The sequence below is a fragment of the Alligator mississippiensis genome, chromosome 1 (assembly GCF_030867095.1).
Source record: "Alligator mississippiensis isolate rAllMis1 chromosome 1, rAllMis1, whole genome shotgun sequence".
In the NCBI taxonomy this organism is placed as follows: Eukaryota; Metazoa; Chordata; order Crocodylia; family Alligatoridae; genus Alligator; species Alligator mississippiensis.
This window is the reverse complement of record NC_081824.1, coordinates 94,038,412-94,065,745: the sequence shown is the minus strand read 5'-3', so window position 1 is coordinate 94,065,745 and position 27,334 is coordinate 94,038,412. Positions and strand designations below refer to the sequence as shown.

General features: G+C 42.9%; 1 protein-coding gene across 1 annotated transcript; it reads left to right on the top strand.

Annotated features, from left to right (window-relative positions):
* The first annotated feature begins 63 nt into the window (after nucleotides 1-63).
* SNX3 (sorting nexin 3) lies at nucleotides 64-24,868 on the top strand. Its single transcript, XM_006258512.4, has 4 exons — nucleotides 64-313; nucleotides 19,068-19,163; nucleotides 19,555-19,679; nucleotides 24,198-24,868. The coding sequence occupies exons 1-4, from the start codon at nucleotides 152-154 to the stop codon at nucleotides 24,301-24,303; spliced, it is 489 nt and encodes a 162-aa protein (XP_006258574.1). The 5' UTR covers nucleotides 64-151; the 3' UTR covers nucleotides 24,304-24,868.
* Nucleotides 24,869-27,334: the final 2,466 nt, after the last annotated feature.

The window sequence follows — 27,334 nt, the reverse complement described above, 5'->3', positions numbered from 1 at the left end:
GGCCGGGCGGGGGTGGGGGCGCGGGGCCGTCAGCTGTGCGTGGGGGGATAAGAGGCGCGCGGGCGGGTGGGGGTAGGTACCGGCTGCCGTCTTCTCTGCCTACTTGACTCCGTGGGTACGGTGTGCGGCGAGGGGCAGTGCTGGCGCGGACATGGCTGAGACCGTGGCGGACACCCGGCGCCTCCTCAGCAAGCCCCAGAACCTGAACGACGCCTACGGGCCACCCAGCAACTTCCTCGAGATCGATGTGGGCAACCCGCAGACCACGGGCGTGGGCCGCGCCCGCTTCACCACCTACGAGATCAGGGTCAAGGTCAGGAGAGACCTAGGCCTGCGGGCGGGACCCCCGGGGGGTCTCCCCTGCCCGCTGCTCCTCCCCGGGGGCCTGCAGCCCTGCTCTGGGCTGGGGGGAAGGGGGCTTCTTCCCCACGCTGGGAGCCCCCTGCAGCTGTTGTTTTCCTGCCCAGGGAGCTGCTGCTCAGGACCCCTGAGGGGAGCTGGGCACTGTGTCCACCCTGCTGGAGGCAGGTGGGTCCTGAGGGGTTGATGTAACCACGTCCCCATCTGCAGGGGCCTGAGCCCATTGGGAGACTCTCCTAGACTGGAAGAGGGAGTGGAGCTGGGGACAAGCCCCTGGTCATGTGCCTGCTTGTCTGCCCCCTCTTGCCCTCTGTTCTCTGCTCCTGCGCCATGCTGGAGGGACCCACTCAACCCCAGTTGTTGCACTTGTAATGAGGCCTCTACCTCCCCCACCCTATCTGTCCAGAGTTGGGGTGGGGGCAGGCAGATCAGGCTTTCTACTTGGGAGCTCCCTGTTGTGTTTTGAAAGGCTTGTATGGCCCCCTGCTTCTGGCAGGGCTGGCTTTGTCCAGGAGTTCTCAACCTTTTTTTTTCTTGTACCAGCACCCATTTGTAAATACCAACAGCCAGTGCAACCCAGTGCCCCTCACTCCTGACCTGCTGCCCCCAGTGTGTGTGGGGCTGGGGGGCCCCAAGCAGCCCTTCATAGGCTGGGACTCTGCCAGCCTGCAAGGGAAAACCCATGGTTTCCCACCTTTTTTTCTTCTTTAAAAGAAGAATCCATTTTTAAAGCCTGTTTGTGACCCTTTCATATAGTCTTGTTACCCACTTCTGGGTCATGATGACCCACTGCTCAGCTGTTGGTGCCTGGCTTATGGGAGTCTTCCCAGTGTTCCCACCCCCACACACCTCTCTCCTAGAGGTAGGGGAGGGCCTGTGCTATTGCAACATCCTCTGCAGGCTCTTGGGCTCTGCAGGGGAGCACTCCTGTGAAAAAAATGCCGAGTTCTTGTTTGGAGCCATAACAAGAAGCCATATGAAATTGAAGCTGTTTTTTGTGGCTTTGCTGCTACCCCAAAGGCTTCTGATTAGGAGAAGTGAAACTAATGATGTACTGGTTTTCCACCCAGTGCAATTCCAGAGGCAGTGAAGCTGCCTGTTGAGAGACGCAAGTGTTTAATTCAGGTTGTGCGCCTCCTCTTTTTTGTTGGTAACCTAGAAATTGTAAATTTTAAGTGAAACTATTAGTAATCACTTATGAACATTTCCTGTGCTCTCTCAGATATTGCCACCAGTTAATGGAGAACCTGGCAGGTGTTTTGGAGGTTTTAATAATGAAAGTGCCCCAAATGCCAGTCTGGGAGAAACTGGCTGCTGGAGGCTACACTGATTGGAACCTACATCTTTCTGTCTTGATCCTTCTGATTTGAAACAAATTCACCTAATCTTTGTCAAGTATGGCAAGCTTGTACATCTTCTGATACTTGGAAGTTCTTCTGGATTGTCAAGCCCCCACTGACTTCTAACTGAAAGATTACTTCTACAACCATTTCTTGACTAGCAAAGGCTTTATTTGGTATTCATGCTTTTTATTGCAACTAAAATAAAACTGTTTTCTGACCCTGTTGGCACCAGTGAGAAGCCTTCATTGCTTTGGCTATGGAATTGAATGCCAAAAAGTAGCAAAACTGTAGTGCAACTTTTGAGGCACTTGGTTGCTGTCTTTCACAACTTTCTATTTTGAAATTTCATTCTAATAAGTATACTTGTACATGGTATACTGCCAGGTGAGAAGCTATTCACTAACTGAAGTGAGAGGTGTCAAAGTTGCTTCAATTACTTGGGGTGGGGGGAATACCAGAGCTGTACAGCTTCCTCTTGTTTGGTGTTGCCAGATAAAATGTTGGGGAAGATCCACAAATCACAAAGTGCTGCAAAAGGTAGAGTTCTGCACTCTGGTAGAATAAGCCCTGAATTGGGTATCTCTGGTCCCTGCACAGTGAGGAGTAGGGTGTCCAAAAATGGCTTCCTCTGAAGCCAGAATCTTGATTTTTACCCCCCCCCCCCCACCATAAAGAAGGGTGTGATCCAAATCTTTCTTGTAAAGATTTAAGTGTGTTGCCAACCTAAGTTCATGGGGAAAACATTTCTTCTACTTCACAACTCAGCCTTCACTACAGCCCTGATTCCAAGAAGATTTAAGTGCTCTTTGTTTTGGAGGGACTAGAGAAAGGTGGTAGCAATGGCTGCTGTTCACTCTCTCCAATAGCCCAGAAGTAAGAATTTTCACCCAAGAAATGGCAGACCTAGATTCACAGTCTTTTTGGCCTGAGAAGCTCCAAAACTGCATGTGCCTACCAGAAGAGTTTCCTAACTACCAGATTGCTTTGGGGGCAGGGGCATTGAGCTATTAGAAGCTAAAGCTCTTTTTTTTTTTTTTTTTTTTTTTTTTTTGAAGAATGCTCAGAAATAGACTTTTGAGGGCTGGAGGTATATGTACAGGCAGAGCTAGATGTTTTTAGTATCTGTTTGTCTTTTGTTAAAGGGACTTGGGTTTTTAAGTGGTGTTGCCAGACATCACTGCAGCTATAATGTTAGGCTCTGAAATGGGTTCCAACCCCAACTGATAATAGGGGTTAAATTCAGTACCTAAAAGCTAGATTTTATCTTTCTTTTTTTCTTCCTCTGGAGGCAAAGTTTATTGCAATGAGCTGAATAGCTAGTCAACCTGCTGGTTGTCAAGCCCTCATGATTTAACTGTACTCTACATAGTTAATATTAACTGCAAATAGTTAATGAGAAGCTACTCTAATTGCTAGTTTGTGTAGCTAGTCTAGTTAACATAATCAGGGTATGCTAAGCAATGTCTGCTCTACTGGACTAAGTAGTTGGTGGCAGACAATAAAACAAGAGGCAACAGTCTCAAGTTGCAGCAAGGGATGTTTAGGTTGCATATTAAGAAAAATTTTCCCATGAGGATGATGGTAAAGCACTGGAACAAGTTACTCAGAGGTGGTGCAATCTCTAGCTTTAGAAGTTTAAGAGCCAGCTAGACTAAGCCTTAGCTGGGATGAATCTAGTAAGATGGTCCTGCTTTGAGCAGTGGGTTGGACTAGATAACATCCTGAGGTCCCTTCTAACCCTAACTTTCTATGATTATAGCAGCATTTTTTTCAAACAAGCATGTTGTTCAGGTTGAAGGTGCAATATCAAGAACAAGTAATAGAGCTGAGCAGGACAGCAGGAGATGTGTGTATCATCTTGATAAATGGGATCCTGTTATAGGATTTCTAAAGTGCTTTGCTGAAATAGCAAATGTGAAGGAGACCACCTTTTTTTTTAAAAAGGAGGCTTAGGATAGACTTCTCAACTAGTAGTTACTGCCAACAGATGCCTTGGCAATGAGTCAATAGATGACAGGATCTCCACTCTCCTTGGAGGGGAAGGATGAGGTAAGAAGGAAGTGACCCAATAGGATCTGGGTCAATTATTGTTTGGGATTTAAACACTCTTAAATGTTGCTTCTCTTCTAGAGGATGTAAGTGTGCTGAACGTGTATTCCAATTTAAGTTACTTAAGGCTCAGCATCTTCCTCAAGCAGTCTCTCAATTTTTAGTTTTGTTCACGCATGTGGGAGACTCTTGGAGATGGTTACTGAAGTTACCTACTTGCAGATGATTGGGCTTTTGGGGATAGGAGTCTTCTCCAAATAAGGAGACGTTAGCACCTCTAGAGTAGGTTGGACCTTATTCCCAACTAGGTGTTGTCACTGCTCTTCTTCCCCCACACACCTCTTCTTGACTGAGGCTTGCAAGGACAAGTTCCTTTCTTTCTCCCTCTTATTGTCTAACTGGCTGTTAGACAATATACCATATTTCATCCAAGTTCAGGGAACTACAGTAACACCAATCCAGGCTATTCAACTACATTCATGTACTTTAAAAGCATATAAACCCCTAGCAGATTTTATGCTTAAGATTACAGTTAACTGCTTAATTGTTTTAAGGTGCAACCTGTCCACACATTCATGCAATTGATTGATAGGAAGCAAAACCAGCCTCAAAATTTATTACATAAATGCAATACATTTGTTTCCATCTAGCCTTAAAATGAGCCTAAGTGCAGTCTACCCAGCCACATTTTTCAAATGGGCCCTAGCATGTTCCTTGCTAGCTGCTGATCAGTAGCAGCATTGGGAGTACACCCAGACCCTAGTGTGCTCCCTGATGGCTGTTGAGCTATTTCAGTGGCCAGCGGGGATTACACTAAAGGCCAGTTGAGCCCTGATGTCATCCTGCTGCTGCTGACAACTGTTGATCACTTGTTGGGATTGACCCCAAGTTCCCCCTGCACTGGTGGCATGGCAGGAAGTGGTATTGGAATTGCAGATCAGATCCCATCATGCCTTTAACTGAATATTTATTGGCAGCCATAGGTGCAGGCCATTTTGTCACTTGTTCAACTGAGTCATTTGAACTTGTCCAAGAACAGTAAATCTGTAACATGAACCTCTCCTGCTTCAAGTAGTTTGCAAATGCTGTGGTGACTTTCTGCTAGCTACTAGTTTCATCAAACCTTGAATATCTTCAATGCTGATTTAAAAATGTCATGACATATAGTGATAAGAGAAATAAGCTCCTTGCTTATTGTGTTGTTTGAACCCAAACCCTGAAGTTCTAGATTAGGGTAAGCAACTAGAAGAGGAAAAAGTTGTGTTATAACTCGTTGCTCTGTAAAAATATTTGGAGCTTCCATTTATAGATGGCCTGAGTCCCTAGCCAATACTTTATTGCACATGAATCTGCCAGGCAAATGTTTCCTGCATAGCTCAAATTAACTTTATTTTAAAGTAGATTCTTGTGGCCAACACCCAATGACAAGATGCTTATAAACAAGATATTTTCTTGGCAAACTACTTAAAGCCTCTTCTGCCTCTTTTTAAGTCTCTCCTGCCTATCATCTCTAACCAGTGTGCCTGGAATTTTGGCAATAGGCTTCAGCAGTCTTTGCAGCTCTCTCTCGAGTGTTTTATATTGTTTATCTACTTTTATGGGAAGACTAAATTTTAATTGATATTAACTTGATGCATATGAAGGTGACTAAGCAGTTCTGCTCAGAAGGCCCTGTCAGTGGAACAGGGATGACGTACTTGAATATCTTTTGAGGTAGGGGGCAGCCAATGAACCTTTAATAGCAGCTCTTTCAGAATTGTGAAACTTTGATATTCTGTCCTATTAGACCTGCAGATTATCAAAACTCCAAGAGGCAAGAGAAGGTGAGACCTGTAGAATGGCAAACTTGATAGATGTTCCTCAGAAAATTAATGGTTTGGCCAATTACAGGACAGTTGGCTTGTCCTCTGATAGCATACAATACTCTAAAATTCTTTTGAAGGAAAGAATTAAGGTAAACTAACAGCCAATAGAAAATGCTTTGAAGCATTGCAAAGAAAGGAGGATTGGGAGATCTAACATGATTAAGCAAGTGATTTTCTTTTTTTTCTTTTCTTTTTTTTTTTTTCCCTTTAAACTATTCCATTCCATTCCACTTCTGTTTGCAGTCAAAGTGCAAAGTCATGCACTTAGTCCCTAAAAGCTTGGATCTATTAGTAGTAAATGATAGGAGACATGGGTGTGTCTTAACTGTCACAAGATGACTGCACCAACAATGTAACATCTGAAAATGGCAAATTATTGCCTGATGGACTATTTAAGTGCATCTCCTACTAGAATTAGAAGTACTCACAATCTTAAAAGGCCCTAGTAAAACCTTATCTAGGACCTTCTTTAAAATCTTCCATGGTCAAGAAAGGTTAAATTAAACTGGAGTAGGCATGAAAAGCTGCTAGGATGACTAATAAATTTAATCCTTTTTAGGAGAGGGGACTACTACTAGAGTTTAGCTTGTCAATGAAGTTTGAAAGGGGTTATGAGTGTTCTGTGTGGAACAAAATATTTTGTTCCCTGGAGCTGTGGATGGGTGGGGTGAACACCAGGGCGGAAGATGCTATTTCAACTAAAAGACTATGCTGCCATCTTGCACTTCTTCCTTGTGCTATAGACAAACTTGGGCTGTAGAATATAGAAGAGATTGATTAGCAGAGTTGAAAGGTTGTAGAATGGATGTTGGGGGGGGGGAGTGCAAAAAATAGGGCTTCTCCCTTATAGGCAAATATCAATCCCTTACATGATAGTTGAGACCGGTCATGACTCTGTAGGTTCTTCAGTACTGTCATGCAGTTGTCCCAGTAATGTGAGCTGTTTGTGGCCTGCTATTATTCTTGAAGACTGCTTTGAGACCTTCTGAATGAAACTTGTCTTCATACCTAGTCAGTTATGGGCCTCTAATGCTGCTGTCTTATCCCTACTAAATTTAAGCCTATCTTGTGTGTGTCTTAGGTCTAATGATGCAGGAAGCAATTCAGTCCCTTGTCCCTTAAAGCAATGCTAATTCACAAGTAAACAGCTGTGGTTGAACTGTGTGAATTAAAATAAATAAATAAATAAAAAAAATTCTTGACTGATCTAGGTGGAAGCAAAGAGTTCCTTTTTATCTTACAGCTTCCTTCCAGCATAAAGCATTGCTGTCTTCTTGAGCACTTTAAATGTGTACCACTTTTAATGTGAAACTTGACTAAATAGTTCTGGGACTACTACTTGCTAGAAATATTCTTACGATTAAAATGTAATGGGCTATTAACAAAGCCACAAATAGTATCTTGGACAATTAATCAAACTTTTTATGTTGTGTAGCCAGATTATGACTGTTCATGGAACTAAATCAATGCTGCCTCACTAGCATGCTTTCCAAGCATAGTTATGGATGTAACTAAAATCTTGTATAGGTTTAGTAAAAGTTGTTTTTGTTGGGGGTGGGGGTAGCAAATCTGATTTGGGGACAGTCCCTGATAAAGGCTTATCTTTAGATTCAAAGACAGAAATTGACCTTGAAGAGAATATTCTCTTCAGGTATAAAAAGCCTCCATTAACATGGGGAGGGGGAGGAGATGGGACACATGGCTTATGAAATCTTGCATGTTCTTGGCCACTTGGCATGCCTGTAGCCTTCCTGCTGAGATGGTTCTGAACTCCTAATCTAAAAGGGGCATGCTCACTTGCCTTTTGGAGGTTAATAGCTGTGAACAATTGATCCATTGAGAGGTTCTGTAGCTGCCTTAATTTAATGGAGCTTGTTGAGAAGTCCTTGTTGCATCCCTCCTAACTGAAGGTTTAGAAAGCTAATAATTATTGATTATTACCAAATGGGAGGAAGCTTGGTGATAGTGGAACCCATGTTGTTACAGTCAACAGGAGGCAAATGCTTATACTTGAAGTGCAGAAGGAAAGTTAACTTTTTGTAGTCTGGTGGAGGTCTGTTGCTTTGTGACATACTTCATATTAAAGGTTGGGTTGTAATTGTGCTCAAAACAAACTTTACATTGCTTTGATTGCTACTGTAACAAGAATAATACTCTTAGTATCTGAATCTTGGTACTATTTTGTATATCCTTATAGGATGGTAACTTACTCTGGCAGTGACCAGCTAAACAGCCTTCTGAAATCTCTAAAACTTGAGAGAGGCAACACAACATAGTGAATTTCTTTGCAGGTGTTTTTGCATTTAAAACACTGAGTAGAAGCTATTCCAGCAGTAAGTTTGACTGTTTGCCTTTGTGCTATAAAAGGCACAGTACTAGTACCAAGCTTTACCACTTATTAGGCAAGAGTTAACCTATAAACTTACTCTGGAAAGGAATTAAACAGTTGGTACACAAGATCCCAATTACTTGAACAGCATTGGGCTACATGAGTATTTCATGGCTTAGATGCACCATCTCTGAGATGGATGGTGTTCTGATTAGTCAGAATACTATCCCTCTGCAAAGAATTTAGTTACTCTTCCCTAAAATATGAACTTCCTAAAACTTTGTATCAATACAAAGGAATACCTGCTTTTAGTTTTAAGTTCCTCGTTGCTGTTAACATTACTTAGCTGTAGATGCAGTAGTCCGGGAGCTGACCTTGCCTGTGAAGACTGAGGTGAAAGGCATGGAGTACTTCGGTCTTTCTTTCTGTTTCATCTGTCACTAAGTTGCCTCCCTCACTCAGTAAGGGACCCAAACTACTTCTAATCTTTCTCTTGGTTTCTACAAGCATGTTAGCAACCTTCACTTCCCTTCCAGTTGCACTTTGGCCTTCCTGACTTTATCCCTGCACACCTGAGCAATACTTTTATACTCCTTTCTAGTTTTGTTCAAGGAGTGGAAATCTTTTATAAACTTCCTCTTTGTGTGTTACTGCACTAAAGAGTTCCCTGCTAAGCCAAGCTGGTCTTCTGCCACACTTACTAGTCTTCCTGCTCACTGGGGTGGCTTGTTCCTGCATTTTCAATGAGGCTTCTTCAAAAATACAGCCAGCTGTCCTGGACTTGTTTTTTCTCCCTCAGACTGACTTCCCAGGGGTTCCTGCCCATGAGTTTCCCAAAGTAACTAGGTCTGTTTTTCTGAAGTCCAGGGTCACTATTCTGCTATTCCCCTTCCTTCCTTTTCAAAGGATTCTGACTGAGTCACTGTTGCCCAAGCTGGCACCTGTTTACTACATTTCCCCACCAACTCCTCTGTTTGAGGTAGCAGGTCAAGAAGAGCATGGCCCCTAGTTGGCCTCCCCAACTCTCCAAACTTCCTGGATGCCTTTGTACTCTTGTTTTGCTCTCCCAGCACATATCAAGGTGACATTTATTTTTAAGTCCCTCCTATGAGAACCAGGGCCTGTGATCTGGAAACTAATGCTAGCTGCTTAAAGAGAACCTCCACCTCCTTGACCTGGTGGTCTGTAGCAGGTGCTCACCATGACATCACCCTTGCTGCTCTGTCCTCTGCCAGGTGCAGTTTCCACCATGCCAGACCAGGACCTAGGTGGAAACCTTGACAATGAGTGGTCCTGCCTGGACAAACACCTCCCAGGTGCATGCAGAAGAGCAGGCAGTGGCAGTTGTTTTGGCATTGTAATATCTTCCAGCCGTTTATCTGGGTCTCTTAATCTGGACACCTCTTCCTGCCCCTCATCTTCAAACAGACTGTCCCTAGCAAACTCCCCTATAAGCTGTCTGTTTTCTGCTTCTTGATCGCAAAAGGTTCCCTTTTTCCTTGTTAACCTGTTTCTTCTTCCTTCACTGTAAGCTTGGTGAGATGGGAGGAGGGGGCAAATGCCCCCTCTTACTTTCTAGACTCTAAGTTAGACCCTTAACTGCTGAGCATTAACTACCTACACTAAATATGTAGGCTAGCTTTGCATGCTACAAGTGCACCAAATCACCAGACTTTTAACACCATATATGAAGCAAGGCTAAAGCTATTGCTATATGAGTAGGCAGAGCATAGCCAATATCAGTTGCTTCTTAACAGCTGATGCATCCTGCCCAGTGGGAGCTCCCTGTCCCCTTTTAAAGCAGCTGAAAGCTACCTGTGCCCCTGGCCTTAATTCAGTGGACCTTAACCAGTGTGTCAGGGTCTCCCTTCCCTGTCTTGCCCTGCCTAGTCATTTCCCTTAGCCCCTGACTGCCTGGCCTTTCTGAAAGGAGGTAAGCACTGTAATACATTCGGTATTGAAATGGGGTGCCACAAGTTATAGAGAAGTGCCTTGAGTCTTGAAAGGTTGAAAACCAACAGCCTGTTTAACAGAAGTGGGGGTGGCATGTGCTTTTCCCCCTCCCCCCCCAATAGGGTCATCCCTGCTGCCAGCAGATGCTCGCCAGCTCTGCCCTTCCCTCTGCTAGTAGCTTCTGTGGTTGCCCCCCCAGACTCGGGAGGTACCAGTCACCCGGATGTGAAGATGCTTAGTACATTATTTCAGTAATGCTTACCATTTATCTGAAAACTTACTGCATGCTCAACATCCTGCATTTCCTATATCTATCTTGAATGATGTACAGGCATATTGTAGCTGGATAATTTTTTTTTTTGTTCATACTTACTGTAGTCTGTAACCTGAAAATAGGACATTCTCTAGCCTCCCTTGGATAGCACCGGTCAGATATTTGAAGGAGTTCAGCTACAAGCTGCTACATCAATGAATAGAATAGAGATGCAGTACCACATAGTACACAAGCATAAGAACAGTTAACTTTGTAGTGGGTAGTATTGTACTCTAGAGATGCAGTACTATGTTAAAGCTTGAGAACAGGTTGTTAACACTTGGTGGCAAGCTGAGGAGGATGGGGCAGAAATAGTTGCTATTCAGATAATCAAGGATGTGCTATAACTCAATTCTTTTTTTTTTTTTCCTTCTTTCTCTCCAAGGGGGGAGAGAACCTGTTCTTGATTTAGACTGCTGAAGATGCAGAACTGCTGCTCCTTGAGACCCGAGTACCCATCACTCATCCTGTTTTTCTTGATGTGCTAACATGGTGAGAGGTTTCGGAAGTAAACAAGGCTGTAACAATTCTGGCTTTCCTAGAATACAAACTACTTGCTTATTGCCTCATTCTAAATGTGGAACACGTAACAATTGTTACCTTTTTGTTTCTACATCCAGACTGTAGCCCTCTGCTTCCACTGTCTTGTACTCTGTATCCTAAGTTGCTGCCATGACCTCCTTACCTATCCTGGTCCTTCTTGTATCTTTTATGCATATTTAGTTCAGACTTTTAGATATTAACTTCAGTAGAGGAGTTGCAGACACTCAAATGGCTTATGAGCAGGACTTGCTCCCTGTAATGAGTCCATGGAACTTGATGAATACCTAGAGTGTAGGGTTTTTGGCAGATCTTAAAGGGCTGGAAAGGCTAATCCATCTGAACAAGACCCTGCTTTAGAAGCTGTCATGAGGAGAACTCTTTGCTATAGTTAGGGTCTCAAATTTGCTAGCTTCATCAAAACATGAGCTGGGGAGGGGAAAGGGAGTCATTGCCTTCTACAGTACTCCAGAAACTAATTGGCAGGATACTTTGAAAAGGCATCATAACTCTCCCAATTTTGCATGCTACTGACTTGCAGTGCATCAGATCTTTTGATGTAAATAGTGTCATGAAAATGTGATTTTTTTTTTTTTTTTCTTTCCTTTGCCAAAGACCCCCAAAGGTTGCATGTTCATGGCTGTAAAGATCTTTCCATAACCTCTCTTGGAGCTAATGGCTTATGAGCCTGTAGCAGAAATAAACTAACTTTTTTTTTTTTTCTTTATCCAAACTATTTTAATGGAAATAGTTATATCAAGGCTACTATAACATACTTGAAAAGACAGCATCAAAGTAGATGCTATGGCAACAGGGCAGCTTTATTCTCATCTCTAAAAGAAGAGGAAGGGACCAATAATGCAGTGTTCTTGAGTCCAATTGGCAGCCTTTACTTAAAAAATGGAATTTTGCAGTCTTGAGGGAATGTGAAGTAACTGCAGCTATTGGACATCAGCTGTAGCAGCCCACAACTTTTTTTTTTTTTTAAGGTGGCTTTTTCCAATTCCTGCAGAACAGAGCAAACTGAATACCATGGAATGTTTTCAGCATGGCAGGGTATTTGCCACTTGATTCTTCTTACTGTTTTGAGAAATAATTAGTGAAACCAGTGGGCTTACCTGTAGGTTGTTTGGGGTTGGTTTTGTTTTGTTTTGTTTTTTTTTGGGGGGGGGGGGGTTTGGGTTTCTGTTTTTTGTTTTTTTTTTTTTTTTTTTTTTTTTGTTTGGCTGGTTTTTGTTTTTAAACAAGTCTAAAATATATTGGCACTAGTTCCACAAATACCTAGTTACAGGCCAATATGGCTACAACCTGTATTCCTACTTACAGGCAAAGCTTTCATTCTGATTTAATGACCAGTCTATGTGCAGTTTAAAGTAAAACTAAGTTACATGAAAAAGAAGGGAATGCTTTGCTGGAGCTTTTAAATTTGAATAGTTTTTCTTCCAACTTTTTTTTTTTTTTTAGGCTTAAGTGATTCTTCTGAATGCCAGCTCTTAGCCTTCATTTCTTGACTATAGAAAAATGTAATAGAGCAGTTCTTCAGTTGTGAAATAACTGAAGCTCACAAGAAGTCAGAATGGTGGGTGGTGGTGGTGGTCTTTTTCTTCTTGGCTTTTTCTGCTGTGTGGCTTTCTTGTGGTTTTTTTGGTGTGTGTAAACTTTTTTTTTTTTTTTTTTATAGATTCCTAATTTGAAGTCTCTGGGCTTATCTTGTGAATTATGTTGGCACTTAGGTGTGCAGTCATTGTATGGTACTCTGTGCCACCCTTGAAAAGATTGGGATACCCCAGAGCCTTGCAGCTTCCTAGTTGAGCATTACTGTAGAGGGTGAAGACCAACTTGCAATAAAATAACTTGCCTACAATAATGGGTGGGCAAGCAGATTGAGCCCTGGCACCCAAGTGGATCATGAGTGGGGTGCCTCACCCTGCTGTTTCTATTTTGCCCTTACATTCATCCAGCTCCAGCAAACAACAGTGGTGCAGGAGCAGACCTCTGAATGAAAAGTTGTGTAGAATGTAATTCCATAGGGTGGCAATAGCTGGAGTTAGCTGCTTCTGGGGGGAGAGAGCCCTCTCCTACATGTCAAAACACAGGAGATGTCTGTCTTTTCTTCCCCCTCCCCTCCCAACTTTTTTTTTTTTTTCTTAACATCTCCCCTCAATAGTAGTGAACTCAAGCTGTAGCATCTGCCTGCTGTCAGCCCTGTACATGGGTGGGAGGAGTAGCCCTGGCCAGTTGAACCTTGGCTGACTTAAAGACCTTGTTGCACACTACACTGAACTTATCAAATACCAATCCATATTGGTGCTGGCTCAAGCTTGGAGCAGTTGCACAATCAGGCTAGCGGAGGCCTAGAGGACTGAAAGGTAAGAACCTAGCCTTCCTCCTCCAGTTTACTTGTGGCTGCCTGCTCTGTCCATCCTGGGGGAGCAGGCAGAGAAGGGTTGGCCTACCTGCCTGGCCCCTGTCACTGCTGCTCTTCTCCAGGTTGAGCCTAGCCCAGAGAGCAGTGGCAGCAGCCAGCCAGGCAGATTAACCCTTCTCTGCCTGCTTTCCTGGACAGACAGCATGGGCAGCCACAAGTAAGCAGTGGGGGCAGTGGGACTGATCTGGGTCAGGGGGTTGACACTAGAGTGGCTACACATTGGTGTAACACAAGCTAGCTAAAAGATTGGAGAGAATTGTGCCCTGGAATAGTGCAACTCTGGAGCACCTATACATATGCAGAGTGGCTGCTCTGACATGCTGTAATTGAAATGTCTCCGAGCAGATGTGAGAATCACATGTGCATCTGTATCCCTGTGCTGAAAAATGGTGGTGGGGGCACTCTTAAAGCTTGTTCAAGCTTTAGTTAGTGCCCCAGTACCTTTTTTCCAGCACTGGGATTCTAATGCACATGATGCTCCGGGTGCTTTTTAATTGGAGCAGCTTGGAGCTGCTTTAAAGCACTCACTTCCCCGCCCCGCATGTTCTATAAACACCACTACTGCCAAACAAGTGCTTTAAAACTAGTTTCAGGTGTTAATATGTAGACAGTCCAGGAGTTAAATGCTCCAGGAGCTGCCCAAAATCACAATCTAACAATACTGTCTCTCCATGTGCATTGTATGCCATGTACTTCACCTCAAGTGTCTTAAATACTTAGTGTTAGCCAAGAACAGCTGCTTTGGCCAGCCCACAGCCAGACTGCTTCTAGAACAACTCTGCTTAGATGGGCAGCTACAAGAACCAGGATTCAATTCTGAGGTGCTGGACTTCTTGCTCAACTTGGAGTTGCAGGTGGGGCAGTACCCAGAGCATCAACGCACAAATTGGTGTACATAAATAGCTTCTCAAAGAAGGAAGCCATCAAGGTGACTAGGCTATTCTTGGCTTCTGCTAACACAGTAGCAGGCTCTAACTACACTCTAAATTCTGGAACAGTAGGGTTCTGTTACGGGGCATTCCTATGCCTGTACTCTTGAATGGGGAAGAGTAGGTAAGGGAAGTATACTTAGCCTGGTTGCAGGGTGACCCAAGAGGGAGGAAACTTTAAAGATAAGACAATGATATGTCTATCACATCTGCCAAGTTTTATAGCAGCACTGATCTGAGGCTTGTCCTACACTAATGTATGCTACCTCTCAAAACTGAGGCTACTCTACTGCAAGCACATGCCTGTGCTCTGCAGATGCTACTTAGCTTTGTCTTGAGTGTGTGTATTGGCTTGTCAGGACTGCTCCTGAGCTATGTTCTTAGCCACTTGTTTTGCACCTAGCATATTCTAAGGTTTAGTTCATAGGTACATCATGACTCTGGGTTCGGTAGATTAGAAGAAAGGTCACTTAAGTTCCCACAACTGTAAACTGGAGGAAACAAACCCTCCACTAATTCTGTGTAGTTAAGTAGTAACCAGAAGTCCAAAGAATTTTTCCCCTTCTCCAGAGTTCTGCTTTAGTAGCACAACTGTACCTTTTTTTAACTATTTCAAAGAAAACAATCATGATTATTTTTATGCACCTTTGTAGAGGTGAGAAATGGTGTAGGACCCTGTGCATGTTAGCCATGTGGATATGTAGTTGGTGTATGTTAACATAATCAAAGACACATAATCTGGTAGCCAGTGGTAAAGGGGTTAAGAAATTACTGCATAACACTTGAAACCAGACCCCATACATAGTAACTGAATTGATGTGGAGTTTACAAGTTGTAAAACCATCTTGGGCAACATTTTATATGCTAAATTGCTGTTGTAAGAAATGTTCAAGAGCCTTAAACAGTCCTTGAGCCCATGATGGGTGTATGTGTATTGGTGGAGAGTGGGGGAGAATTCAGTCAGTCCCCTCAGTCTCTCTTCTGATGGGTAGTCTCGCTCAACTGTCTTGAGCACATCATGGGTCATCGCCGATATCCAGACATCTGACCACCTGGTATGTATGGTGTGTGTGGGTTTTTGTTTGTTTGTTTGTCTAATACCATGAGGTGCCTCAAAATTGACTAAACTAGCAATTTAGCTGGATTTGTACCAAACTTTTTTAATAAACTCCCTGAGCCAAGTCTAAGATGGCATTGCCTCTGTTTCAACAGGAACTACAGCTTCTTTCAATGCCTTTCTAGGCTTAGATCTGAATCTCTTGTGGCTCTCTTACAGTGTAGGTGGCCTAGTTACTGTGCAACATGATGCTTTCTTGAATATTCCTGAATGCCCCCAACCCTGACTGACTTTTTTTTTTCCTCTGTTTTGGAAGGGCTTTTTGGGGTGGGGGTATATGCTTCCAGAAATCCTAAAAACAACAGCAGTGGTCCTGAATTAAAGCAGGAATACCAGCCACTAGTCCCAAACACTGTTTAGTGTAACATGTCTCTTCCAACTGAGTTTAGTAGAACTAAATGTCTATTTCCAAGACCAGCTACCTGTGCTCCTAGAGTATCTGGTTATGGTTACAGTTGAGGTTCTTGGTGCTTTTGGATCGTAGTTTAAGCCAGGGAAACTCTGGCCTAGTTGTCTGATGTCCATTTGAGCAGCCATGTGCCTTTTTAAATTTGGAAGACTTCAATGTATATCAGTATTTTAAGCTCAGTAAATAAGATGTTGTCTAGATCCTTTTTTAATTGGTAGAATTTTGTGAAAGGGAAGAATGATTCTTCAACTAGACTATAAGAATAGATGTTAATTCCAGCTTAAAATGGACTGTTGGACACAATCAAGTGTCTAAAGGTGCCTCCATCTATTGCCAACAATGGGGTTGGGGGTTCATGGGTCAAGCTCTGGCCTAAGGAGTTCTTCCCTATAGCCCACACTGCTGGGAAGAGACTAGAGTCATCTGGCTACAAAACCACCTGTAAAAGCCAAAAACATGCATCTTGAGCTGGTAACTCCAGGATTGACTTGCAGAATAAATCTTATTTCTTACCTTTTGGTTGTCTTTTCCTAGTGGAAAATGAAGCACTGGCTTCAGTGGCCAGATTTCTGTAGAGTACACAAGATGCCCTGATGGTGCATAATTTTGACAAAATGTCACCTCACTTCTCTTTGTAACATGAAAAGAAAAGTGGCAGGCTCTTGGAATAACCCCTTGGTGTAATTCTAATATTGGTAACGGAGTCAAAGATGCTATTTCTGTAGTCTCTTCCCTCTGCTGATGATGCTTACTGCTCTTTTAATCATGGAAAGTTGTCATTGCTCTAGAGTGAGCTAGACTCATCATCTGTTGCCTATCTACTAATGACAAGTTCAGATTGCAAAAGCTCTTCAATGAATAGTTCAGAAAGAATGTAGCTGGACTTCAGGAGCAGTTATCACTCCCTCATGTGACTCTTTACCTGACTTGCTGAGTAACAGAATGAAAAGCTAACTTTGCTGCTTGTGGGAAGGAGAGTGCCTAATGCATACATAGGTTTAGGAGGGCTGCTTGCTTGTATTGACACCACAAATTGTACCTACTTCTGACTTGGCAAGATCTCCCTTAAAAGGGGAAATGGGGGTTTTAAATTTGTTTTAAGCCCTTGCCTTCTAGCATTTCACTCCTGAAACAATTTGTGGTACAGTAGATAGGAGCCTGACTTGTTCCTCTCAACTCCTTGGTACGTAAAATAAATCATGGTTATCTCTATCAATAACTTACTAGTTACATGACCAATTCATACAATACTTAAGAGACTCATCATGACATGTCACTTAATGTGCAGATGCATTGGATAGAGATTTCCCAAATGCTATAAAGTGGACCTAGTTGTTCACTAATCTTCAAAACTGGAGGAAGTGTGGCTCAGGAAAGAAAAAATGCATTGCAAGTACTGAAATAGTTAACTCTATGAGTTGGAGAATCGCATGCGTGTCAAAAGTTCAAAAGGGAATGTGGAAGGTAAGATGAGCTGAACTGGCACTTCTCCTGCATTGTATCTGTAAGCCTGATGTATTGTTCAGAGATTAACTTCATAGACTTCATACCCAAGAATTTTCATACTTCTGGAAAACTTCTTCGCAGGTTTGATCTTAACATTGAATAAAAGAGCAGCTAATCCCTTTTGTCAAGTAACTTGAGGAGGAATCTTAATGTAAACTCTCACCTGCAGAAAATGCTCTGTATAGTAAAGGCCTCCCTATCTTTAGACAGTTTACAAAGCGTTAATATCTTAATACAGAAGGCTGAACTTGGTTAAAAAGCCAATAGGTGAAATCAGAGAGAGATAATCCAGTGCTCTGTTCCTGGGAATCTTCATTCTACGCTCTAGGGGGCTTAACTTTATTCCCTGTTGTGGGGGGGGGGTGGAGATTATTCTCTAGCACAAAGCCAGCATCCTTAAATATAAGCTTGACTTTTAGCATAATAAGAGTTTTGTTAGGTGCAATTTTGATCTTAGTTATTGCTTGTTGTAGTTACCTGGGAAAGACTTCAAGTGCTTTTAAACCTTCAGAGATTAGACTGCATGCCTGAAACATTGTGTTGCAATAGCCCCTGTGGAAGGTACAAAACAAAGCAGAGTTGCTTATGAATTTCTGGGAGTTGGTACTAAGTTTGTCTAAACTGAACAGTTCTATAGAGAAACTTATTTAGGATCTATGCATACATTGTTTATTTCATAAGATGCATGGCACTTCTAGGTCACTTAACTTATCATTCTGCCTAAAATTAAACCTTGAGTAACCACTAGGCTTAAGTGCCTACTTCAAACAATCCTCTAAATGTCCCTCAAATATGCAGTGGTCAATTTTTCTCCTTTTTTTTCCCCCCCCCCCTCCTCATTTAGCTTTAAATCCAGGGCTGTCCAACTTTTGTGGCCCTGGGGAAAGTGGCCCCTACAAGGCTTACTAGTGGAGCCACAGAGCCATGTAGGCACTGCCTACCCCATTCCCCTGCTGCAACATGCAGGCATACAAATGGGGTTCTGTCTTCCTGCCCCTTGCTGCACAAGATGTCTTCTACACATGAACCTGGGCTTGCCCTCAGTGCCTCTTGCCCCCTCACTGCCACCTGGGGGTAGAGGTGGGTTGGGGAGCCTAGAGGCTATGGCTGCTGTTGCTGTCAGAGCAATAGGGGTTGGAGAGAAATTGCAGGCCCCAGATGGCCATATTCCAACTCCTTGCATGCAACTGTGGGCTGCCAGGTAAACTTCCCTGGTTTAGTCTATGAAATCTTTAACTTCACAATGAGTTAAAATAGTGAAAAGTGAAAGCTGTTCAAGCAGCCAGTGGCTGCACTACCTGTTTGCTAGTGAGGGGTTTGGGGATAGAGGGGTCCCTATTTCCCTCCAAGGTTCCTGGTGTCTCCTAGAATACCTTTACCCATATTTGAGGATCTTGTTAAAGTCTGGGCAACTCTTCTCCCCCATCCTTGGCCATGAAATAAATTCCCTATTCCTATTGCTGCATCAAGGTTGGACTTGTTACCTGTATTAAAACAAAACAAAAAAAACCCTACCAATATCTTTTCTAGCTTGTGTGCATGGACCAAGTCTCCTTCTTCCATATCACTATACATGGACTTTGCCTACTTTCTATGGGGAGCATTCTCCTTCCCATGTATCTTCTATCCTCCAGCTCTCCAGTTGCTCAGGATTCCTTCTTTCTTCTCCCCCATTCCACAGCAGTGACTTAGGTCACCAGGGACTGTAGAGGGAACTCTAGCCCTTGAGGGGTAAGGACCACTATCTTGTGCCAGACCAACACTGGGCTTAAGGCAAAATTACATCTCTAGAATTCTGCAGTGTTCTCCTTGACTAGAAGAAAGGGTCTTGTGCATCCTGACTCAGACTTTTGTAAGAAGCAGTTTCCTCTTCTATCATTCTTCCTGTAGTGGTGGCTGATAATAGTGATGTGCTCTCTTTTTCAGACTAATCTTCCCATCTTCAAATTAAAAGAATCTACTGTCAGAAGGAGGTACAGTGACTTTGAATGGCTGAGAAATGAGCTAGAAAGAGAAAGCAAAGTGAGTAATGCTAAAAAATGTAAAGCTACCTAGTGCTCAATTACAAAATTACCTTGTATACAACCATTGCATATTTTTACTAGTGGTGGCATGGCTTCTCTGTGGTCAGCCAGGTGTTAAACAATGGTCCAGTGTTGCAATTTGTCCTTTTTATTTCAATTAAAAAATAAAAAACAACTTTGAGTGTTCTTAGCACCCTGAAGTGGCTGAAAGGTCTAACTGTACTTAACTCAGAATGAGATTTGTGTGTGACCCTGCTTCTGTGTGGGCAACACTAGCTTATTCTGATGAATGGACTACACTACAAAGTCACTGCTAGAGACCATCTTATATGCTTACTGGTCAGAATTTATGGAGATAAATGGACTTCTTTTTTTTTTTTTAATTTCAGGTTGTGGTACCACCTTTACCTGGAAAAGCGCTGCTTCGTCAGCTTCCTTTTAGAGGAGATGATGGCATTTTTGATGATTCTTTTATAGAAGAAAGAAAACAAGGTCTTGAGCAATTCATAAACAAGTGAGTTGTGAACTTTTTTGATTTATAATGCTAAAAAAAGTTGAGTTTTCTAAAAACTCAAACTTCAGTGGCAATGCTATATACAGAACAATCATAAACAGCTTTCTAGCTGAAGCCAGAACCCAAAACCATGCTCACCTCAGTTATTCAGGTGTTAATATTAAATTTCCAGTGTTAAACTCCAAGACTTTATTTATGCAACTTACTGCTCCAATTACAGCATTCAAAAATAGTTTTTGCTTGTCAAACTGAAGAAGGTATGATCCATCAGTTGAAAAATAAAGTTTACAATGGATTTGTAGCTATTTAGTTTCCTTGCAGATGTAAGGAAGGTGTTGTTGGCTTATGCATATTTTTATTTTATTGTAAAATATCCTTTCTGAAAAAGTATAAATGTTTCTCTCCAATAGAATCAGGGTTGAAAGGGACCTCGGGAAGTCATCTGGTCCAACCTCAAAGCAGGACCAACTCCAACTAGATCATTCTAGCTAAGGCTCGCTCTCTCCATAGCCACAAAGCCAGTCGTCTAACTGCCTTCTATGATGAAGTTGGTTAGGCTTGACTCAACATGGATTAACCAGGGACGACTGTTCCTGATCACCTTCTTCAAGTGCTTAGAAATAGTCCTTGAGGACTGTCACTGCTGTGCACTGCAGTGAAGGGTACGAGACCTTTGAAGGCCGTCAGGCGGGTACTTATGATGCTTGGAGTGGAATTGGGCACAGACGCTTATCGGTTGCAAAGCAAGATTATTTACTCATGCCGTTAAGGTGGTGAAAGACAGAGGTCGGAGATATTTGGTTAGTTACAGCTTAAGGTTCAAAGGTCGGTCTGCATGAAAGTTTGTCGGGCAGATAAACGGGGGTGGGGGGGGGAAATCGGGCCGGCAGGTCGGTGATTTACGTCTTAAGATTGGGTCGAGACGCAAGGGGGGCACTGGCAAGTGATCACACGTATCAGAGTAACTGACAACTTGATCAGAGGTCTCCAAGGTTCATACGGAGGTCCCCCCTTCTTCACGGAAGTGAAGATGGGTTTTATTTGTATATTAGCCAATTGTTTTTCGCCATGTCATAAATTTAATTACTATCGCCAATTGTATAGTGGTCTTAACTAGGGTGTTATCATAGGAACACTCCCCTGTCATTCCGACCACTTACAATGATTTATATAAAGCAAAGAAGGCAAAAGTTTTTATCTCTGTTAGTGGCGCATAAATAAATTTCTTTTTGACATGCGCAGAAGAAAAAACTTGTTATTTTCATCTTGTTAACCCTTAGTTACCTTGTATAGATTAAAACTGTTTTGATTAATATATTTCTTGCTTGTGGTATGGGCAGTACTTAATTTGGTTGTGACAAGGACCTGCTCCATTATCTGGGGTTTCTTTTTGTTTCTTCCCACTCCCATTCCCCCAAGGGCTGAGGTGAGGCTGGCCAGTCTGTAGTTCCCCCACATCCTCTTTCTTAAAGATTTGCACCATTTTATTTGTCTGAAGAAAGCCTCACAGACCTCATCCTCCTGGTCTTGTGGTCAGTAGTAGACATACCCACCATGACATCACCTTCCTTGCTCTTGTTTCCTACCCTAACCCAGAGTTTGCGGGCCTATGTCCAGTTTCATACTCCTGTCTTCATACACTCAAATAGTGTTCTAGCTACATGCCAAGTAACAAACTACCCAGGTAATTCTTTTACTTCTACACAGCCCAACTTGGGGTAACACAAGAACTCTCTCTCAAGGAAGCAAAGCTAGCATCTTATTACTTGAGTTTAGACCTGCAGTGATAGAAAGCTTAATACCAGTTGCATCCACAGATTATTGGAAAGTGAAGAGAAATGCTGCATAGATCTGTGAAGATGCATTTCTCAACCTTGATTTTTTTAAAATTTGAGGTTCTGAGGAAATAATAAGAATTAATCGTACTAGAAGATGAATAAGTAAACTGCAGCATTTGTAAACATGTCTCAATGTACGTAGGTATTTGTTCTCACTCCAAATCCATTGGAGTACCCAACAGTTTGGTTTGACTTTGGAAAGGTTTGTGTAGGTATGGGCATGTCCACAAGTTGGAGGTTGTGTAGATTAAAAAAACAAAAACAACACCTCAGTAGCTTAAAATGTGGCTTAGTTCAGTAGGGGCATGTGTGCACTGATGGATAGTGTTTGTCTTTTTAAAAAAAATCTCAGTTCAAGATATTCGTTGGCCTCCAGGTATTCAGTACTCGAACTCTTTTTTTTGTGTGTGGGGGTTAAATGCATATTTTTGAAGAGTAACTTGAGACTGGGGCTAGCAGATCTACTTAAGTATAAACTTGATCTGTTCCAACTCACTCTAGAGTGCTTCATTTGTCTCTAATAACAGACCCTAGTTCCTCTAAAATCATTTACAAATGGTTTTCTGAATACCCTCTTAAACCAATACTAAACCCATTTTTTCATTCATGCTTGGTGTGTCCAGACATCTTTATTACCCATGTGCTTCATAAATCTGGACTGACTAACCTGTTCAGAAGTTTGCCACCTTCCCCAGATCAGTATGTTAATGATGCTTTTATTGGTATCTCTTTTCAAAAACTGCAAACTGGGATTTGGAGGCTGGTAACCCTCTTTCCCCCTAATCATTATTGCTAAATAACCACTAGTGCTTTACCAAGCAATTTGTCTCAATCAGTGATGCATACAGCCTTCTTCCTAGAGAGAATGCCTTTAAGTAGATGGCTCCTCTTATGCCTGTAAGAGGATTTCATGGTAAAGCACTCCAAATGTCTTCAAGTTGAAGAGTAGAGCTCATGGCAAGCCTCCTTTTAGAAGTGGATACTGCACTGAGCAGAACACTTAACATGCATCTCTTGGAGGAAGACATGATGGAAAGGGAAGCAACTATTTTACTGGCAAGTTATTTTGAACAGCATACAGTGAAAACAAAAAGCATCTTACAACAGCATAGTATTTGGGTTCCTTGTAATTGGCTGTTTGCCCCTAGACAGACTTATTGCTGTCCATAAGCTTGCTGGGAAAAACTGAATCTATTTTGAATAGCTAACAATGCATTGATCTTGTGGAAATGTTGACTTCATTTGTTTCTTCTACCTGCAAGACTAGCTTTTAATGTAGTTTATTGCTGCTGGTCCAGCTGTATTTAAAGAGGCATCAATTACTGCTTTTTTCAGGCAACTCCTGGGTCTGTTTTTTGGTGTTTTGTGTTAATTTATGAATCAATAGAGGTTCAGCATAATCTACCTTAATGGCTTGAGCTAAGCTAATGAAAAGAGCTTTTTCTAACAATGGAGCATGCTGCTGTTTGGAAATAAACATGGTAGGGAACCAAGATCTCACCTGTTTAAATCAAGCATTTGTCATACTATGCTTCCATTTTAAAACTAAGGCTGAAGTTCAGCTAGGACTAGTTTTAACACTAATTCTCCACTAGGTCAACTAATGTAAAAGTTGCTAGGACACTTAAAGCCAGCAGGGAGTAGCTTCTAGGGGAGCTGCTGCCAAAGCTTTCAGTTTCTGGAGGCTTGTGACTTAGTTTTTTTTGTGTGTGATTTCCTTGGTAACCTGCAGAGACAAGCTCAGGTTGAGCTTTTAAGTAGCACTACATCACTCTGGCTGGGGTGGGGTTTTTTGTTTTGTTTCCCCTAGTGCAGTTGCCCTGATAGACTTATTGGCAGTCTGTGACAAGAGTCTTTGCTTCAAGGCTAATTTGTCTTGGTGACTTTAGTATAATGTACAGAGCAGACTTTCTGGTGTAGCTTTTGCAATGCAACTAGTGCTGCTGCTCTTGCCAGAAGAGGTATTTGCCACGTTTAGTAACATTTCAGAATACAATGCGTTTTAAAGCAAGTAGTTGGACCTGGAGAGGCAAGATTACCCTTTTCACACACCTTTTGGATCTTGGGTGGATACAAGATGGCACTTGCCTGCCTCCTTTCCTTCTTCCCCTCTCTTTTTTCCTTGGACTGATCAAGGCAGCTGCATTTTTGGGGTTAAGTTTGAGGGACAAGAACAAATTGACTTGTCTTTGGACACGAAGTTACCACTTTAAAGCACTATATTACCAGGTCATAGTTGGAGATTACTTTCATGTCTTAAATATGGCTTTTTTTTCTCTAATGAACTGACACACAATGCTTGCTTGAACATAGGTGTGGCATGGTACTTCCATAACATGGACAATAGACCAGTCTCCTGATGCTACTGGAGTGCTCTCTATAAACATACCACTAGGTGTATACCTAGGTCCATGAGGGCATCCACAAGCTGAAATACTTCAAGAGACTTTGTAGTGATGGCTCTTACTTCCTGTAGTGAAGAAAAGGTTGGCGTCCAGCCTAGTACTTCTTATGTTTGGTTGTGTATGCTAGACTTGTGGATGTGAGGTAGCTTTTTCAGAGCTCTTGGACTCTGACTTCCTAAAACCTGAGCACCTGTGTGGTGGTTTTTTTTTTTTTTTTTTTTTTTTTTTTTTAGCACTTTTTGCTTGCAATACTAACTAGTCTTTTTCTCTCCTAGAGTTGCTGGCCATCCTTTGGCTCAGAATGAGCGCTGTCTTCACATGTTTCTACAAGATGAAGTAATAGACAAAAACTACACACCATCCAAAATAAGACACACCTGAATGCTGAAAACATCTCCAACTCAAATGTTCAGTGGTTCTTACACTTGGTTTTAAGAGGTTATAGTTTGTCTTAGCATGCTGCAGATAAACTGGCACAGTAAGCCTCCACTAACCTCATCAGTACACTGCTTGGTCTTTGCATTTATTTTATGGTATTAAAGAGCTCACCCATTTGTAGTTAAATCCCTCAATCCCTATGACTAGACTTTTAAAATATGATGATCCACTTTCACAAGTCTCTCCACTCTTACCTGCAATGACCTAACAAAGTTTACTGACTTGGCCTTACTTTGAATTTGCACTGTTCTAGTATCACACTCACTTTAGTCAACTCTTATTCACTAGATTGTTTCTTTAACTGATGTAGTCTGTGTAACTTGTGTAGAAATGAGGCAGTCTGTTTTGGATACCCCCATGTAAGAAACACTTATGCAACTGTGTCTTCAAGCTTGTAAAACACTTTATACTGAAGTAATGAGGGAATTATCTTTATATTCTGTAAAGAAGAATCAGATTTATATACCAAGTCATTTGTCTAAAATTTTGAAATAAAAATGAAAATGCACTTCAGAGAACTTTTTTTTTTTTTTTACTGTCATTGGACACTTAATTTTATTATCTTCATAAAGTACTGAAACATTCATCTAATATCCCCACATCTCTAGGGGAGTATACTGCCAGCCCATAATGGGTAACAGTCTTTTTCCTGAGATAAAGGGAGCTGTGACATGGCTTTACGTTGGTTGGTTGGTTGGTTGGTTGGTTGGTTAGTTAGTTATCTTTTATGTACTATGCTTCCTATTGAAGAAAGAAAGACCTTTTGCTTTCATCTAAACTTTTGTTTAAGAGATTACAAATCAATTGGAGTGAGCTGGTAAGTCTTGTTTGCTTGTTATGGCAGAAATGTAAGAGATGGCTTGTCCTTGACAAATTTTAAACTTGAATTTTGAAACTTGTATCAGAACTTTTTATGGCACTTACTGAACTGCAGACCAGTTCACTTTTTTTGTAAATATGCAAGGTGTAAACCTGCAGTACTTTGACATCTAGACCTTTTTTTTTTTTTTTTATCACCCCTAGTAGGGGGAGGGGGGGTGGTGTGGTGGTGGTGGTCTTTTGTTTGTTTCTTGTGCTAGTGGCTTGTCTTTCTGGCTTTCAGGAAAGCCCTTTGGCAATGTGTCACTTGTTCTGGGTGGCACTTGCTGTCCAAAAGGCTAACAATGGAATAAGCATAGGCTTTAAAGCTGGGGAGACCATCATGACTATCTCTTCCTTATGGAGAGCTTGGATGTTTGGTCTTCCCTGGCTTAATGCTACTCAAATGTCGTTCTTAAGAATATATTAGAGTAATGAAGATTACTGAACTTGCATATAATGAAAACACTGCGGTAAATAACTTTTTTTTTTTTTTTCTTGGATGGGATGAAGAACAGCCATGTGGTTCTAGTAATGATCTAGATTGGGGTCGGGAAGATCCAACCCTGCCCAGGGTAGCAAGATGGGAATTGATGGTGCAACACAGATTTGTGGCGCACTTCAGCTTTGTAAGGGCGGACATGACAGCGCCTTACTACCACATAAGGGGCCAGGTATCCACAGCAAGAGTAGGGATCTGTGGTCTGTGATGGTTTAAAAAAATTGCCAACCCCTGCTAGCTGCACTAGAATAGAATGAAGGCTGTATTTCTAGGCTGGTTCTCAATCTCTTCAGACCCAAGAAAATGCCATCTCCCAGGACTGCAACTGATCTTAGGAGGAGGCCAAGGTCCTCAGCCAGTTTGCATAGAGCACATGCTTGAACATGCACATTTATGAGGGGCTATCAAGCTGCATACTGGAGTGCAGGACTGACATGTCAGCACCCAGTGCCATATAAAGGTCAATGCCTTGTGAGCACAGTGGGTCACCATCACTGACCACAACTGCTGGTTGGGGGCTGCCTGTAAGTCCATAGCCTTTTATGTAGTAACTGGATGACATCCTCATGCTCCAGGACCCTGGCCTGAGCTATGCCATGTACTTAAGTACAGATAGCCTCCCCTACTCCACTATAGCCTGTCACCTAGGGTGACATAGCCTCCTAGTGGCCCTTTCCCAGTGATATCCTGACATGCTCTTAGGCCCTGGCCTTGCCCAGGAGCCCAGGCTAGCAGATGCCCTGTCAGCTGCACAGCCAACCTGGTCTCCTGGACAGAGTTGCACCTATGGTACTACTAGCCCTCAGCAGCTCCAGCTCCTGCCCAGAGGGGGGCCTCTGCCTGGGCAGCCAGGTGCCACTGCCCTGTGCCCTGGGACACAGCCAGGAGCTGTACATCCTTGCTGCCAGCAAGGACTGACTTGAGCTGCCAAGCACACCTACCTAGTAAGCCCTTTACTGGGTGGGAGAGGCTGTTCCTGCTCCAGCCCCTGCCTGGCCTGGCTGCCTTCCCCTGGTCCTGGGTTGCCCCTGACAGCACACAGGGAGGTGAGAGATGGCACAAAAGCTTATTGAATAGCCTGTGCCCCAGCAGGTCTGGCTATGGCCCTCCTACATGTGGAGGAAAATGTTGATGCCAGTGATAATGGTGTCCTTGGCTGTGGGGGGCAGGGGCATGGAGCACAGCCACAGGTAGTCCTCCAGGTAGGGGTGAGGTTGTGGGGCAGGGTGACCTTGGCCTCCACCCTATCAAAGCTCTGGGTCCTGTGCCAGGTTTGCAGCTGTACCTGGAACACCATGGTGATCAACAGGGCACAGTGGATCAGGTACCCCCTGGTCCATGCAAACAACTCCTTGCAGTGTGCCTGGGACACTCAGCAGGGGCACACTTGGGGTACAGAGCCACTGTGGGGAGGACAGCTGGCCCTAGGATGCCTCCCTGGAGAGACCCCTTGGGGGGAGGGCAGGAATACCAGATTCTAACTGGGAACCCCTCACTCCCTGAGTGGAGGCTACAGAGGAAGACTGCCAGGTGATAGACACTATCCTGGCCTGGCGGTTGCCTTCATGCCACCTGCTGCCCTAGCCCCAGCTCTACCTTGCCTGCCTGCCTGCT

Bases quoted from the DNA above. Each gene is read 5' to 3' on its own strand.
- SNX3 (XM_006258512.4), top strand. From the start codon at position 152: ATGGCTGAGACCGTGGCGGACACCCGGCGCCTCCTCAGCAAGCCCCAG. The intron at 314-19,067 runs GTCAGGAGAGAC...TCTCTTTTTCAG, and splicing joins CCTACGAGATCAGGGTCAAG to ACTAATCTTCCCATCTTCAA. The intron at 19,680-24,197 runs GTGAGTTGTGAA...TTTCTCTCCTAG, and splicing joins CTTGAGCAATTCATAAACAA to AGTTGCTGGCCATCCTTTGG.